The sequence below is a fragment of the Molossus molossus genome, unplaced genomic scaffold (genome assembly GCF_014108415.1).
Source record: "Molossus molossus isolate mMolMol1 unplaced genomic scaffold, mMolMol1.p scaffold_m16_p_15, whole genome shotgun sequence".
NCBI lineage: Eukaryota > Metazoa > Chordata > Mammalia > Chiroptera > Molossidae > Molossus > Molossus molossus.
In genome coordinates, this window is record NW_023425350.1 from 9,233,082 (window position 1) to 9,249,004 (window position 15,923).

General features: G+C 40.5%; 1 protein-coding gene across 6 annotated transcripts in view; it reads right to left on the reverse strand.

Annotated features, from left to right (window-relative positions):
* Positions 1–210: 210 nt before the first annotated feature.
* SMC6 (structural maintenance of chromosomes 6) overlaps positions 211–15,923 on the reverse strand; it is a 68,115-nt gene continuing 52,402 nt past the window's right edge. For 5 of the 6 annotated variants that reach the window (XM_036262748.1, XM_036262749.1, XM_036262745.1 and 2 more), the window contains 5 exons: positions 11,639–11,764; positions 8,523–8,628; positions 4,282–4,434; positions 1,130–1,227; positions 211–334 (listed from right to left, as the gene is read on the reverse strand). In XM_036262748.1, the coding sequence (XP_036118641.1) occupies positions 226–334; positions 1,130–1,227; positions 4,282–4,434; positions 8,523–8,628; positions 11,639–11,764 (592 nt within the window). In that variant the 3' untranslated portion in view covers positions 211–225. Of the gene's footprint in view, positions 335–1,129; positions 1,228–4,276; positions 4,435–8,522; positions 8,629–11,638; positions 11,765–15,923 lie in introns of those variants that run through there. The other variant, XM_036262750.1, reaches the window with a different exon arrangement.

The window sequence follows — 15,923 nt, forward strand, 5'->3', positions numbered from 1 at the left end:
AAACGTAAAAAGATTTAAAACCAGTACTATGAAACTGATTTTCGCAAAGTAAAGTCAGAGTAATTTTAAATTGTGGCTGGTTTTCTAGGTTATTTACATATTTTCTCATAGTCATCTATACAAAGGACTCTCTTTTATCTTAGAATATCTTTAGATTCATTTTATTACATCAAATAGTACTGAATTCTTTTGCCTTTACAAAACTTTCAACATGAGGGCACAACTTCAATTTTCTTCTTCCTCTTGATTCACAGGTCGGAAAGGCAGTGTCATCTGTCCTCTCTCGGGGTCAGACATCCGAAGAATCCTAATCAGTTTACTTGACGGAAGTGAGCTAGAGGAAGTAAAATTAATTGCTCAAATGTCCAAGAAAACATTTTCACATTATAAGAAAATTCTAATACTCCTCTTGAAAATACACATCTAAATGGCTGCCATCTGCTAACAGGGGGCTATGTCTACTACTTGAAATTTCAGAAGGAATATAATTTGTAATAAGGAAATAATTTGTTTTTAAAAAAAATTAAAATTTCCTGCTAAATGCTATGGGTTTTTTGGAGGAAAAAAGAAAATGAAGGAGATTTAAATATCAATTATTTCTTACTCTTGTTTTGTCTAGCCAGAAAGGAGTTACCTGATTAAACCCCCATACGATCCAAGTGACCACTTTCGCGAGAGAATGTCGACTCTAAGTGACAGCACCTGACACCTTGCAGGCCCCCAGTGACTGCTGACCGACAGCAGAGTAAAGCTCTTCATGTAGAAAGACTGGTACTTACAAATGACCAGGAAAAGAGCCAAGACTAGGAAACCATGAATTGTTTCTTTAGTCTAAATGGAATTTCTGAAATTATTTTACATTAGTTGGTCATGATAATCACAGAAGAGCAGACTCAAGATAGCAATAGTAATAGGCCAATAATCACATTCAAATCAACTTGCTTCTGTTACAGAAGGGAGATGATAAACAATTTTTTTTTAATCTTAAATCTCCAGAACTAGCATAGAAGCGAATTTTTCCTTTTGTTGGTCATTTATGCATTTGCACTTTAAAAATGATTATAAAAGACTTCTTTTTCCCGTTTTATATAACTGACACATATACTCACAGAAGAGTCTTAATAGTTACCTCATGCTTTGAGGGGTGAGCAAGATAAATTGTCTGAAGCGCTGGGAATCTGCCATCTTGAGTATCATGTCCATTGCGATTCTCCGGTTAACCATATCCTGAGGAACAAAGGCAGAAGTTAGGGGTCCTTGTCGCATCAATTAAGTTCCTGTGAAAACAGTATTCTGCTGGCTACTGCAACCCCTAGATTTTTATCCAGGATCACCCACAACCTTATCGCTGATGCCAAGCAAAGGGAAGATAATACCCAAAACTATGAGGGGAGAACACCTGAGCACATCTACCTTGCAGGTGCTTTCTACAGTGAAAGTGTTCATGAGTGTGCTTCCCTCCCAAAAATACACTTACAATTTAAATACTGAAAGCACACTCCGAAGACACAGGTAACTGTCACAGAGTGCATCTATTTTATACAGTAATAGTCTCTCAGGAGAACAGTACCAAAAGTGACTAGAAGCAAACTTATTAAGTCTTTCAAATTTTCCCTCAATGATTAAAGTATTTTAAAAACTCTCCCTGCCTCTTCACCTTCTACAATTTGTACAACGTGAACCAATTTGAATTTACAGACCAATTTCTCAATTAAATCTTCCAAGTAATTTAAACAGTGCATCGGTGTATAGAAAAAGGATGTTTAGTTATAACAAGTTTTGAAATGAAATGAATTAAACTGTGTGTTTACATTTTCTGAGTTAAATGACAGAAAAGAAAAACAATCAAAGTGCCCCTCCCACCCCCGAAAGCTCCTGAAAGTTGGAAACAGACAGATGAATGCACATGTTTTTAAAGGACTAGTGGAGACGGTGTGAGGGTCCAGTCCGGCGGGTTAACACGGGCTCTGCAAGCAGACAGGGGACCCATATCCTGCCTACAGTGCTCAATGGCTCGTATGATATAAATTCTTCCATCAGGCATATCTGTAAAGTAATCCGATGCAAAGTTAACAAAAATAACCAGAGCTTGCACAAATGGAATACTGTCCTTTCAAAACACTGTCCTAGGGAGGCCTAACATTTAATAATAAAGCTGCCACCGCACCAAAAAAATACTTATCCATCTTCCTTTAGACTGGTTCTCAGAACCTGGGTACCTTGTTCTGAATAAATCAACGGGGCAAAATGCCATTCGAGTAAGACCCTCTAGATTTCTGAAAGAGAAAGCTGTTGTTCTGAATTAAATATGACAAATAAGATGGGTGGTAAGACTGCATAACAGTGTTTGGGACAATTGTCGGAGGAATTCTTAACCAGTCATCAGCAATGATATCAGGGAAAATGACACTTGAAAGATTATAAAGCACTTACAAGTATAAATTCTGATTCATGAATAAGCATCTCCTAAATGCTTATTATGGGCTAGTCATTAGGATGTAGAAATATTATAAAGACAGTTTATAACCTCAAAGAGATTAGGTAGGAGTTCGGACACGGTAAGAGGGACTGCAACAGAATACAAATACAGAGATCAAATATAACAGTGCAATACATACCATGAGATGTATAACGTGGTATTTTATAATATAAAATATAAACATAATGGGATGAGTTACTGCAAGGTAACGCTGAGGGAGCTCTGAGAAGGTCCCAATCCTGCCAGCAGGTGGAAGTCAGGAAGGCCACACAAAAGTGACGTCCGAACCAAGTCTTGAGAGATGAGTAGGGTGTGACAAACCAGGACGAAAAAGAGGCACAACAAGCAGGGCACAGTGTTTGGAAAACCACAGACATGAAGAATCTAAGTTACCCTACAGAATTAACATTTATCCCAGACAGGATCATTATTGACCAAGGAAGAGTTTTAAACAACTGAGTGACCAAAATCCAATTTCTTTTAGAAATACACACCTGGCAAAATGGTGACGGAGGGACAGAAGGAGCAGCCAGAGTCCAGTGCGGGAGTCTGGACAGATTAGGACAGGTAAAGGTGAGGAGGAGACGGCGATGCGAGGTAACAGGAAGCTGAGGGCAGAGACTAGGGAGATAGTTTAAAAGAGGAACAGACGAAGGTCACACTCAATGTGCAAGTGGAACGGAAGAGGCACAGAGAAAGGTTTCACAGCTGGGTGACTGGGATGGTAAGGGCAATTTGCCACTAATCAAGGTAGGACGCTGACAAAAAGGAAGAGGCTTTGGGTGGAAGACAGTTCAGTCCCAGGCATGTTGTGCTGGAGACACGGGCAAGAAAGATGTCAGGGTGAGACGCTTAGATCTGGTAGGTTTTCCAAATGTAGGTGGTAGTTCTGGGAACTGTGTATATGTAGGTGGAGGGGAAGGTAGTGTATTTTGTCCAGGACAATCAACAACAGTGTAATAAATAAACAACAAACAAAGAAGACCTCAAACATTTAAGGGCAACAGAACGGGAGGAGGCCCCCGGCAGGCGGAGAACAGAGCAGACAGAGCGGAGCCAGGGAGCAGGCGGGACCAGGAGACACACTCCGAGATGAAGGACAGGTCTGCGGTGCCAGATACTAAAAGAATTAAAGTAACATTAAAAGTTCGCTTATGATTTCTGCTAGACTAGTTTTGCTGTAGTCGTCTAAACCCAGACTACTGTGGATTTAGGAAAGAACGAGGCTGGAAAAAGTAAGGAAAATGATCACTAGTTCATTGGGGAGAACGTGCTACATGCAGCACGCAAGTCCTCACTAGAGCTCCCCATAACCTAGGAGGCAGGAAAAATGAATAGCTTTATTTTGTAGATGAAGAAACAGGCCTAAAAAGGATAACTACTTTGCCCGAAGTCCCTGGGTGGCAGAGGCAGGCCTCAGTGCAGGGTTTAATGAAACACGTGCACTCCCCTGTCGCACAGGCTACTCTGAAAAAGGGCTGTGACGAAGGGAGAACAAGCAGACGAGGGGTGGTCTCAGCAGGGGAGTGCCCTGCTTACAGCTTTCTGCTAACAGGAAAGATGGAAATACTCTAGGAAAGAGGTCGGAAGAGGTCCCTCTGGTGGTGGTGGGGGGATCAGGGCAGGGTTTCTGCAGGTGGGATATCGCAGCAGGAGAGAGGATGCAACTCCCCTACCTAATCACGGACTACCGCGTCGGCAGGATCTTTTCTATTTTGGCTAAAACTAGAGAGAGAATTTGCTTCTGTACAAAGCACACGTCCACCGCCCCCCAAATTGGAGAATTTAAAATCTCACACTACCATGTAGACATCAAACTCATCCAGGCATCGGAAAGGAGACTCGGCAATGGACCACAGAGAGAGGATGAAGCACACCGTGGAGAAGGAGCGTTCGCCCCCAGACAAGGCTCTCATGTCACTGAAGGCTGCTCTGTTTCCCTCTCCAGGCTGCACCTTGAATGAGGTAACCAACAACAAAAAAGGCATTATTCAATTCTTTACAAAAAGGTTGCCTACCATTCGAAAGAATAGGTTTATGGTTTAAAATAATAAAAAAGAATAAAATCATTTAGTCACGTGGAAATGACATCCCCATTTGAAACATTTTACAGTAAAGCAATGAGCTATACAATGGTGGTTTTTGTTTTATTGTGAGAAAATCAAAGTGAAAACATTTTCTCACCATTAACTGGATCCAACATAGCAAACACTTGATAATCAAAAACGCCAGTTAAGTGATTAAAATAATCTGAGCTAGTCTTTCTGGCGTTTTTATAGTCCCCTCGACAGCTTTATGGAGATAAAACTGACATACAACATTGTGTAAGCTTAAGGTGTACAAGGTGATGATTTAATATGTGTATATATTGTGAGAAATTATTACCACAATAAGGTTAATTAACATATCCATCAATTCACTGTTACCTTTTTTGATGGTGAGAATTTCTGAGATCTCTTCTCTGAGAAACTTCAGAAATATACAATACAGTACTGTTAATCATAGTTATTATTTGTATTGGCACGAAAATAGTCTCATAGGCCAATGGAACAGAACTGAGAGCTCAGACCTCAACCCATGCATACATGGTCAACTAATATTTAACAAAGGAGCCAAGATATACTATGGGCAAAGGATAATCTCTTCAATAAATGATGCAGGAAAAACTGGATATCCACATGCAAAAGATTAAAATTGGACCTGTATCTTATACCACTCACAAAAAACAACTCAGAATGGGTTAAAGACTCAAACAGAAGACCTGCAACTATAAGACTTCTGGAAGAAAACATAGGGAGGAACCTGTTCATCTTACATAGCTTGTGCCCTCTGACACCATCACCTGTTTCCCCAATGCTCCTACACCTGGCACCCACCATTCTACTGCTGCCATGAGTTTGGCTCTTTTAGATTCTACAGAAGTTACACCATACGGTATTTGTCTTTCTCTGTGTGACTCACTTCGATTAACATAATGTCGCTGAGGTTCACCTTTGTTGGTAGGATGGATGTCAATTTCCTTTCCCTTTTATGGCTGAATAATATTCCTGTGTGAGTGAGAGAGATTGTCTGTGTGTGTGTGACTGTGTGTGTGTGTGTGTGAGAGAGAGAGAGAGAGAGAGAGAGAGAGAGAGAGCGCACTAGTGTGTGCATGTCACATTTCCTTTATCCATACATCTGTCAGTGGACACTTCGGTTGTTTCCACGCCTTGAATATATGCCCACACCTTGTGCTTTTGGTGTCAAGTACAAATAATCACTGCTAAGGCCAATATCAAGGAGCTTCTTCCCTATGTTCTCCTCTAGAAGAGGGCAAACTGTGTCACAAGCTGCTGTGATCGGAAGTGTGACTCCGTCCGGGCTTGCTCTTCTCTCCAGACTGCTTTGGCTAGTCAGGTCTCTTATGGCTCCACACACGTCTCACGGTTGTTTTTTTCTACTTCTGTGAGCAATGCTGTGAGAACTGACTCTATTCAGGCTTTGGAAAGTATGAACATTTTAACAGTATCAATTCCTCTGATCCATGAACACGGGATATCTTTCCGTTTATGTCGTCTTCCATTTCTTTCATCGATGTGTTGTAGTCTTCAGTGTGCAGATCTTTCATCTCCTTGGTTAACTTTACTCCCAAGTATTTTATTGTTTTTGATGCTATTGTAAATGGGATTTTTTTCTTTTTTCAAACATTTAAAGTGCCAAGAGAATCTTTTGTTACTTGAATTCCAGTGACATCTAGTGGTTAAGCCGCTTTAAAAGTAATTACTGGCCCTGGCTGGCTTGGCTCATAGGTCAGAGCACTGGCTCGCAGACTGGAGGGTAAGGTTCGATTTCCAGTCAAAGGCATGTACCTGGGCTGCAGGTTCAATCCCAGGCCCTGACTCGGTGGGTCATGAGGGAGGCAACCAATCGATGTGTTACTCTCACATGGATGTTCCCCCCTCCACTTATACTCTAACTAAAAAATCAATGGAAAAATATCCTCCAGTGAAGACTAACAAAAAAAGTAATTACTGAATGTCAGAAAGACACAGGACCAACTTAAATAGGCGCACACAGCCAAAGAATACAATGGCAATGAACTGAAATTTATAAAATCTCTTAGAAAGACCTCCCTTTATTAAACAGGGCTCATGGGAACAATAAAACAGCAATTAATAAAACGAACAGCACACTGTCACAATTTCCTGAGCAGACAGTATAAAGCACATTAGAAGGCTCTCTCATCCTGACAGAACCCCACGTGCACACACATGCTGCACACGGTGGGAACAGCACCAGCCAGTTTCATGTCACAAGGGGTTATCACCCATATTCTGGCAGACACATGGCTTCACATACTTTCCAAACCACTACTTGAAAAATTATGCAGCTCTCAAGTGACCATTCATTTATTTTTTAATCATCTAAGGGTTATAAAATATTCTGAATTTAAACATGCATTGAAATTTTATATTTATCAATTGCAAGTCTTCTGAATCTCCATGAAAATACAAATGAAAAAGCAACATTAACATAAGCAGTAAAAAGCCAAAACAAATAAACAAAAAAGCACATAAGAAAGTAAGAACTAAGTAACAGGATGCAATCTTTTGCTCCAACACTGCATTTTGTATCAATCTAGTGAATGAAGCCCTGGATGAATTACGGAGATCTAAATTTTACTTCTGATTTATTACTAACTTATCATGGAATGTCAGTCTCAGGTTCCTTTTTTTGAAAAATGAAGATGAAATAACTTGATTATTGAAAGCAATAATATTCTTTTGAATAACAGGATAACAAGGATGATGATATCAGAAAGTCTAGCTTCACTTGTACAGTTAGTTCTGGGTATACATTATCCAACCACTCCTAAAACTTTCTTTTTTTTTTAAAAATTTTATTAAAGTGCAAATTACACACAGTAAGGAATAAAGCTCAAGTGTTTAGCTCAAATAATTTAATACAGACACGTACACACACAGACAGAGTCACCACTACTCAGATCATGACAGAACATTTCTCACCTCTCAGCAGATTCTCTGATTCTCTCCCAGTCGCTACCAATCCCCAGAAGATAAGCATTATTTTAACTTTAATCACATAGATGCATTTTACCAGTTTTGAAGAGTGGAGGTGCTTTAACAGACGGGATTCAAATTACTTCTACCAAGTTATACTCCCCTGGCAAGGCGTGAGAGTTCTAAGTCTATGTCCTCACCAACACAAGATATTTATTATCAGCCTTGTTCATTTTCGTCACATTACTAGTTATGTGATAGTAACTTATGATACAAATTTGCACTTCTCTGGTAATGCTGAACACTTTTTCATGTGCTGATTTGCCATATGAATACTTAATTTATGAAATGCTGGTTTAAGCCTTTTGATCATTTTTAAATGTGCTGTCCTTCTTTTCCTTAATTATTATTCTTTAAATTGTTTTGATATGAGTCCTTTGTTGTATATATGTATTGCAAATTATTACTTATTTCGAAGAATTAAAACAGAAGTATAAAATTTATGGCAACTAAAAGTAGTAAACAACTATTTTGCTCCAATCATTCACAGTGGGTAGTTCCTCTTGACCTCCTTACTACACAATTTTTAATGCTGTATCCTCTACTCCGTCTTTCAATGTATGTGACTGTGAAAGACTCCACAGAGACAGACTCCACAAAGTCTAATGTGGTGGCTTGCTTTATCCAGCAGAGGCCAGATCTAGGTACACCTTCAGAAGTAAGTAATACAAACACTATTACACGGGGTAGAATATTCTGAGAAATCCTTTCTTGGCTTCCTATAGTGAGATCAGAAAAAAATGGACTTTCTATAATGTCCCACATAATTAAAAAAAGAAAGAAACCAATGGAGTAGATAGAGAAAGTACCCATGTCACTGAAATAAAATTCCTAATTTTCATCACAAGAAAATAATGTAGTTGTCGGGAAAATTTTTTATTTTTAAAAATTACAACAGCAGCTTTAGCCAAAAAGGTCAATTTAATTTCTACACTTTGGCAAAGCATCTCCTAAAAATTAATATGCAAAGTTAAGATACTTACTGATATAGTAAGGGTTTCATTCTTGTGGTCAAAATTCATTTTTCCACAATAGGCCCGCTGAGATAACAAGTTGTCAAAGTACAATTTGCATCGTAAAGTCAAACACCTTGAAATAAAAAATTGTACTCGTTAAGAAGATTATAAAGATACAGAAGTGTGTATTCATCACAATCTTTAAACCAGCACGTAAGACCAGACAGAAATACATCAAAATCTTAATACTGATTGGCAATTTTATAGGTCAAATTTTAGATGATCCCCACCTGCATCTTTATATTTTGTCTCCACATTTTTATCACAAACATTTATAAAATAAAAAGATGTCATCTACATTTAATCTATCCCATGTTGTTACAGCCAGTCTATCAATCCATCACCCTGATATAAAAGACCAAGTCTTGTCCGAGAAAAGACTGAACTCTAATAGTGTTGACAAGGGACAAGACCTATTCATGTAACTGTCTCAACTTTATAGTAGCAAAAAGAAAGGTGAGGGGCCACCTCTTCCACCGCACATCTGTAATACCTGACACACTGCCCTGCACGGTGCAAACTCCCCATTCGACTCTCGGATGACATTCTACTGTCAGGAAGACCTTTCCCTTCTTCAGTTATATCCACTTATCCACCTATTGATCAGGATGGAATCCCAGGCTCTTGTCTTATTCACTGGGTTACCATCTATTACTGTCCTTATTCATTCCGATGGTCAAATTGTCCCAGATTTTGCCAATAGGAGCCCCTTCAATCTGCCCCTTACGTTCTTTTATCATGACTCCACTTCTTCTTTTTTTTTGAGAACGTCCTGACTTTCCAGCATAGCAAGAGGCTCACCTGTACTCCCCGGCCCAGCCCTGGAACCGGCCATTTCCCCAAGGAGCCTTGATTCCTTTTGGATGGGGAATGCTGTTTACCAGGTGAGATCTGGGTCATAGGAGACTGGCTGTTTTTCTTAATATTTTTGCTTCTTAATGAGTCTAAGGTTCATTTCTTCAGAGTAACTATCATTTATCATTTTGTTTCCCAATTTCCTCCCTAAATTGCACAAAATCTCTACACCGACAGCTTGAGTCTTCTTTTGTGTCACAGCAACCACTGTCGGTGAGTTTTCAAATTTTTCTGTTAACTTTTTTTCCCCCAATACTGACATGTATTTTTCAACTGCTTCCACTCATAGGATGTCTAAAAAAGACTTTCCTTATAAAATGGCAAGGTTCTCTAGTGTAAAGAGATAAACAGTTTTTAAAATCTGATCATTCTTATTCTACATCCAAGATTGGGTAAATAATATAAAACATATCAAAGTAATAAACTATGAGATCAGTACTTTTAGAGAAAATATTTTAAATATTGTACAAATTTTCCGGAAAACAATAAAAAACAAATCCTCCTGCTCCTGGGAAAAATGTAGTAGTGCACATGGGAATTTCCCTTCTGCCTGAAACAAACAAAAAACTGGACAAAATGTACAAAACGAGAGTTTTTCAGACCCTGGATATCAGACAGCATAGGCAGGACCAGTGAAACCATCTCCCAAAGATGCGAAACAAACTGAGCCCCATGGATGCCCCAAATTGCTATTCATGGAAAGAGTAAAGTGGGGGCAGGGTGGAAACGTAAGTGGAGCAGGGGTCTCCCTGTTTGAGACAGAACTAGAAGTCTGAGGAGGCCCGGTCGGAGTCTGCAGAAGAAAACACTGCACACGGGGAGCTCCAGAGGACCTGGAGCGGGTGCCTCGTCTCACCGAGCTCTCTGCCCATCGGTGACTGTGTGTGGGGATACCACCCACGGCAGGGACAACACTGCACACGGGGAGCTCCAGAGGACCTGGAGCGGGTGCCTCGTCTCACCGAGCTCTCTGCTCATCGGTGACTGTGTCTGGGGATACCACCCACGGCAGAGACAACACTGTACACAGGGAGCTCTAGAGGACGTGGAGTGGGTGCCTAGTCTCACGAGCTCTCTGCTCATCGGTGACTGTGTGTGGAGATACCACCCACGGCAGGGAAAGCAGCAGACGCAATTCCAGAAGGTCACCCAGGGCCAGGAACAGTTCACATTCCCACTGGCAAGAGTGGAAAAACTTTTAACTCCCAAGGTATCAGAAGAGTGCTCAGAACACCCCTTTACAGGTAGGAAAAATCAGTGCTTGACTAAAGGCTGCTCTGGCCCCACCTAACAAAAGTTAAAAAGCAGCCTCAAAAGAATAAAAATAAGTCCTATTTAAGTCCTAATAAAATGCTCACAAAACTGAAACACAGTTTTAGTTTAGTTAAGGAACATGGTCAAACATGCAAAGCCTACTTCTCTTTATGGCTTTATCTGAATTTACATGTGTGTGTGTACTACAGCTAAATACATTTTTTTATTTCTATAGACTGAGGCTGATTGAGTTTGGGGTGTACAGACAGGCAGAAAGCGTGTGACTGAGGGAACACCTCCGGGGAAAACAGGGTAAGGCTAAAGACCAGGGCGGCCTGGGATCCAAGCACATCAAGGCCCATCTCTACCTTTAAATGGTGTTCCGGTTTATTTCTGTTGTTTGGTGGGGTCAATTTATCCCTGTGAGTCTACATTTCTGGGTACGATAATAACATCCAGTTTCCCTAATCCTGGTCATTCACGCAACCAGTATATATCAAGTTCCTGCTATATTTCAGGTACTGTAGTTGGTACTGAAGATACTGCAGTAAACAAAGCAGAGAGTCTGCACCCATCACATCACAAGCTACACCCTTCTCGCCAATCATGGTAAATCAACTGAGATACTGCCTCAACAGGTCCCGTCAAAAACTTGTATCCCCTCGGAACCAGTGACGTCCAGGAGTGGAAGAGGCTGTTTCAGAACCAACGAGCTCCCTAAGGACCTTCGCAGCAGTCAGTGGCCAGCCACCTCTGAGTGGTCCGGGACAGCTGCAGTGGCCTGGGAGGCTGGCCCAGCCCGCTGTCCGGTTCCCGAGAGGGCCGTGAGCACAGCTGGCCAGGCAGGCTCTCCGCCAACCGAATCGTGTCGAGTTCTTTAGTTTATATTTAAGTTTTTATATTTATAAGGGATAAGTAAAAACAAAGAAAAAAGTAAAACTGTGTATGTGGTGATATTTTTTTAATGCACTTACCTTCTAAATTGTTGGTATGTCTTGTATCTATGGGTCATTATTTCTTCCAGTAATTTAATAAACCTTTTTAAAGTCTTTACTTTAGTATCCAGATCGAGATAGGTTTCTCTTGCTTCTTGGTACTGCCTATTTTATGAACAAAATACTAAGTAAATAAATGCCATTCAAAGAAACGTAAAGAAAAGTAAAATTCAAACACATCGCTGGGGAAGAACAGGGAGCAGAGAGCGTGCGTGCACCGGGCCCAGCACCAGCAGTCTCCAGAGGGCTCCGAACACCAGCACGGCCTGTGCTGCCGCAGGAGAGCGGTTAGCGGCTGGGCAGGAACGGAGTCCCTCCGAGAAGGCACAGGGAGCACAGGAGGACAGCGCCCTGTGAGCCCAGAGGTGGCTGACTTTAGAGAATGCCAGCGAACATAAACCTTCTAAATGTGAGGGAATCACACTGGAAGGCAAAAAATGCTTCCCTCAGTGACAGATGCCAAGGTGGCAACAGAGAGAATTAGGACTCCTCTGCCCCACACTCCCAGGGGAACAAGACAAAGTCAGGGGCAGAGAAGGCACGGGGGTTCCTCGGAGGTGTTCCTAGGGGGGGCAACGGCTGTTGCTATCGAAAAGGAGAGGAAGTTCCTGACAAAGTCTGAAAGGCAACCCTGGCCAAGGTTCCCACAGCTACCCACATCCCGTCCTCCTTCAAATGCCCAGTCCAGGGAAATCCAGCTAATTAAAATATGAGTAACAAAACAGGCACAAGCACAGCATCCACACAAAGATACCTGTGGGAGAAAAAAGAGTTGAGAAAGAAAGAGCAGTGAAACTCCCTCTACAAAGAAAACTTATTAGAACAACTATGTGACAATGCAGATAAAGACTGATTAACACCATGCATTAAAACAAAACAAATGCTGCCAGGAAGGAAGACCTCAACGCAGAACCGAAAGGAGAGACAGGTAAACAACAGAAAGTGATAACCCAACAAGAGGATGTGATGTGACAACTTGTATTCAAGGCAGGGGGGAGGTTAGACCAAAAACAAGAACAACAACAAAGGTAAGACAAAATGATAAGACGATGCAAAGGGGCAAACACAAAACACTGATGAAGATCAAGAACGAAAATGAGAGAGCAAACAAATCAGGGAAAACATAAAATGGTTGGACAAAGTATACAGAGAAGACAAACGATATCCAACTCAGGTATAAATGAAGACCTCAAAAAGAAAATAAACAACAGAACAGAACATATTTAAAAGTAAAATACAAGAAAACTTTCAAGAAATTAGGCTTAAACCTCCACACTGAAAAGCACACTATACCAAGGGAAAGGATCACAGAATCTGATATTTTGGGCAAGCCATAGGGACTCAGTAGACAAGTAGTATCATAAACAGATACTCAAGAGATTTTGTATTAGGCTAAACTATTCTTCAATTCAAAGTGAAAGACAAATAGTTTTGAACACACAAAAACACAAAAAATGTTATTCATGTAGCCATTCTTAAGGAAACAATTAGAGGACATAGACATTGGGAAAAGATAAAATAACATTCCTCACACCCAAAATATTCAGGGGACAATGAAAAAGCACATAAAAAGTTCACAGAAAAAGAAATAAATAAATGGTCCTTCAGACAAGAAAAAAATGTTCAACTACACTTAATATAAGTGAATGCAAATTAAAATAACACTGAGGAGTTTTGGGGGAGAAATCTATCCACCAGTGAAAACCTAAGATGATCACACACCGTTTCGGCTCTAGGCAGGGTGAGGAGCATCTGGCCCGAGGGCCCTATGAGGCCTGTGAATTCAATACCATCTGACATCACCCGCCTCACCAAATCAGCCTGACCCAATAGAGCAGGTTGATTTTTTTTTTTAATCCTCACCCGAGGACATTTTTCAACATTTTGTTGAGATAGAGTGGGAGGAAGACAGAGAGAGAGAAACATCGATGTGAAAGGGACACATTGAGTGGCCGCCACCCACACGACCCAACCAGGACCGGGGACAAACTGCAACCGAGGTACATGCCCCTAGCGGGAACCGAACCCGGGCCTCTCCGGACCACAGGCCGATGATCTAACCGCTGAGCCAAACCGGCCAGGGTGAGCAGGCTGATTTTTAAGTTGATAATTTTGTATGGCCCGTGAATGTTATAAATATCCAAATGGCCCTTGGCAGAAAAAAAATTCACCATCCCTGCTAGGGAAACAAGCACTCTAATACATTACTGATGGGAGTGCAAATTAAATGCAGTCCCTAGAAAGGGGAATCTGCTAAAATAAAACTTTTCCTAAAAAAATCAAACAAGCCCTGGCTGGTTGGCTCAGTGATTAGAGCGTCGGCCTGCAGACCAGAGTCGCGGGTTCGATTCCAGTCAAGGGCACGTACCGCGGTTGCGGTTTGTCCTCAGCCCTGGTCGGGGCCATGTAGGAGGCAACCAGTCAGTGTGTTGCTCTCATATCAATGTTTCTCTCCCTCTCTTCTTCCCTCTCCCTCCCTCTCCCTCTCTCTCCTTCCCTTCCACTCTATCTGAAGATAAATTTAAAAAATTCCTTGGGTGAGGATTACAATAAATAAATAAATAAAATAAGATAAAATAAAAACCTGAACACATATAAAATGACATATATACAAAATTATTTATTATGTACTATCCTATATAATAGCAAAAGATTCTATTAAAACTCAAATATCCATCAATAGGAAATGGTTAAATAACTCTGAAACAATGAGAAAATGTCCAAAGTACTGTACATTGTTAAATTAAAGGAAGCAATCTGTAAAAGTTTATAGTGAGACCTTGTTTCTGCAAGGATAAAAAGTGACATTACCTTACATGTGCACACAGAAACACTGAAAGCATATATAATTAATTTAATAAAAGGGAAAAAAGGTGATGAGAATAAAGAGGAAGTAAAATTTTTTATTGTATGCCTTTTTACATTGTATTTCTTAAACAATGAGGTATTATCTATTTTAAAGAAAAACTTACCTTAACTATTTTTGTTTTCCAATGTTTTTGAAAATAGAGATGAGATCACTCCTGTTCCCAGTCTTTTAAAAAAAAATTTTTTTTTTTTTTATCCTCACTTGAGGCCATTTTTCGATATTTTTGTTCAGAGTGGGAGGGAGAAAAAGAGAAATATCGACGTGAAAGGGACACGTCGAGTGGTTGCCACCTGCACGAACCAACCAGGGCCAGGGACAAATTGCAACCGAGGTACGTGCCCTTAGCGGGAACTGAACCCGGGTCTCTCTGGACCACAGGCCGATGCTCTAACTGCTGAGCCAAACCGGCCAGGGCCCAGCCTTTTTTTAATGGAACAAGATCTTCGAAAAGTGCATAGCTGCAATTTCCTATTATAATTTAATCATTATCCTACAGATTACATGGTTCTAATTGTTCATTGTTATAAATAATGCTACAATAAACATATCCAAGTGAAAACTATTTTTCTCATTTTGGATTATATCAACACAATTACTTGGCCAAACTAAAATTTTTGAGGGTGTCTGACATAAACTGTCTTTTTTTTTTTTTATCCTCACCCGAGGATATTTTTCCATATTTTGTACAGATAGAGTGGGAGGGAGAGAGAGGACAGGAGAGAGAGAGAGAAACATCGACTTGAAGGGACACATCGAGTGGCTGCCACCCGCACAACCAACCAGGGCCGGGGACAAACTGCAACCGAAGTACGTGCCCTTAGCGGGAACCGAACCCAGGTCTCTCTGGACCGCAGGCCGACGCTCTAACCGCTGAGCCAAATTGGCCAGGGCTGACATAAACTGTCTTCATATTTTTCAGAGACACTAATATCTAACATACAATGTATCCTATATATTCTGTCTACTATGAATTATTAATCTTCACAACAATCCTAAAGGGGAAATACTATAATTACACCCATATTACAGATGTAAAAATCAAGGTTCAGAGAGACTGATGTCACATAAGAAGATAAGAGAACTGCAATGCAAAACAAGGTGCTCTCGCTTCAGAACCTGCGCTCTAACTACATGAGCTTCCACTCTTACAAAGTGCAGAAACGCCCATTTCACTGAGATCTAACTGATATGAAGTGTTTTTTATTGCCATCTCGATGTATATGAAAACGGCTTCTAATTGTTCTGACTTGCATTTCTTTGATTACCTGTGAAGCCGAACAATTTCATGTCTATATGAATCTTATAGGTATAAAGATAGCATTTGTGTTAAAATATAATTTTGTAATGAGTCTTGTAATAATTTAGAAGAACAAGAGTGAGTTTACTATTTTTTTT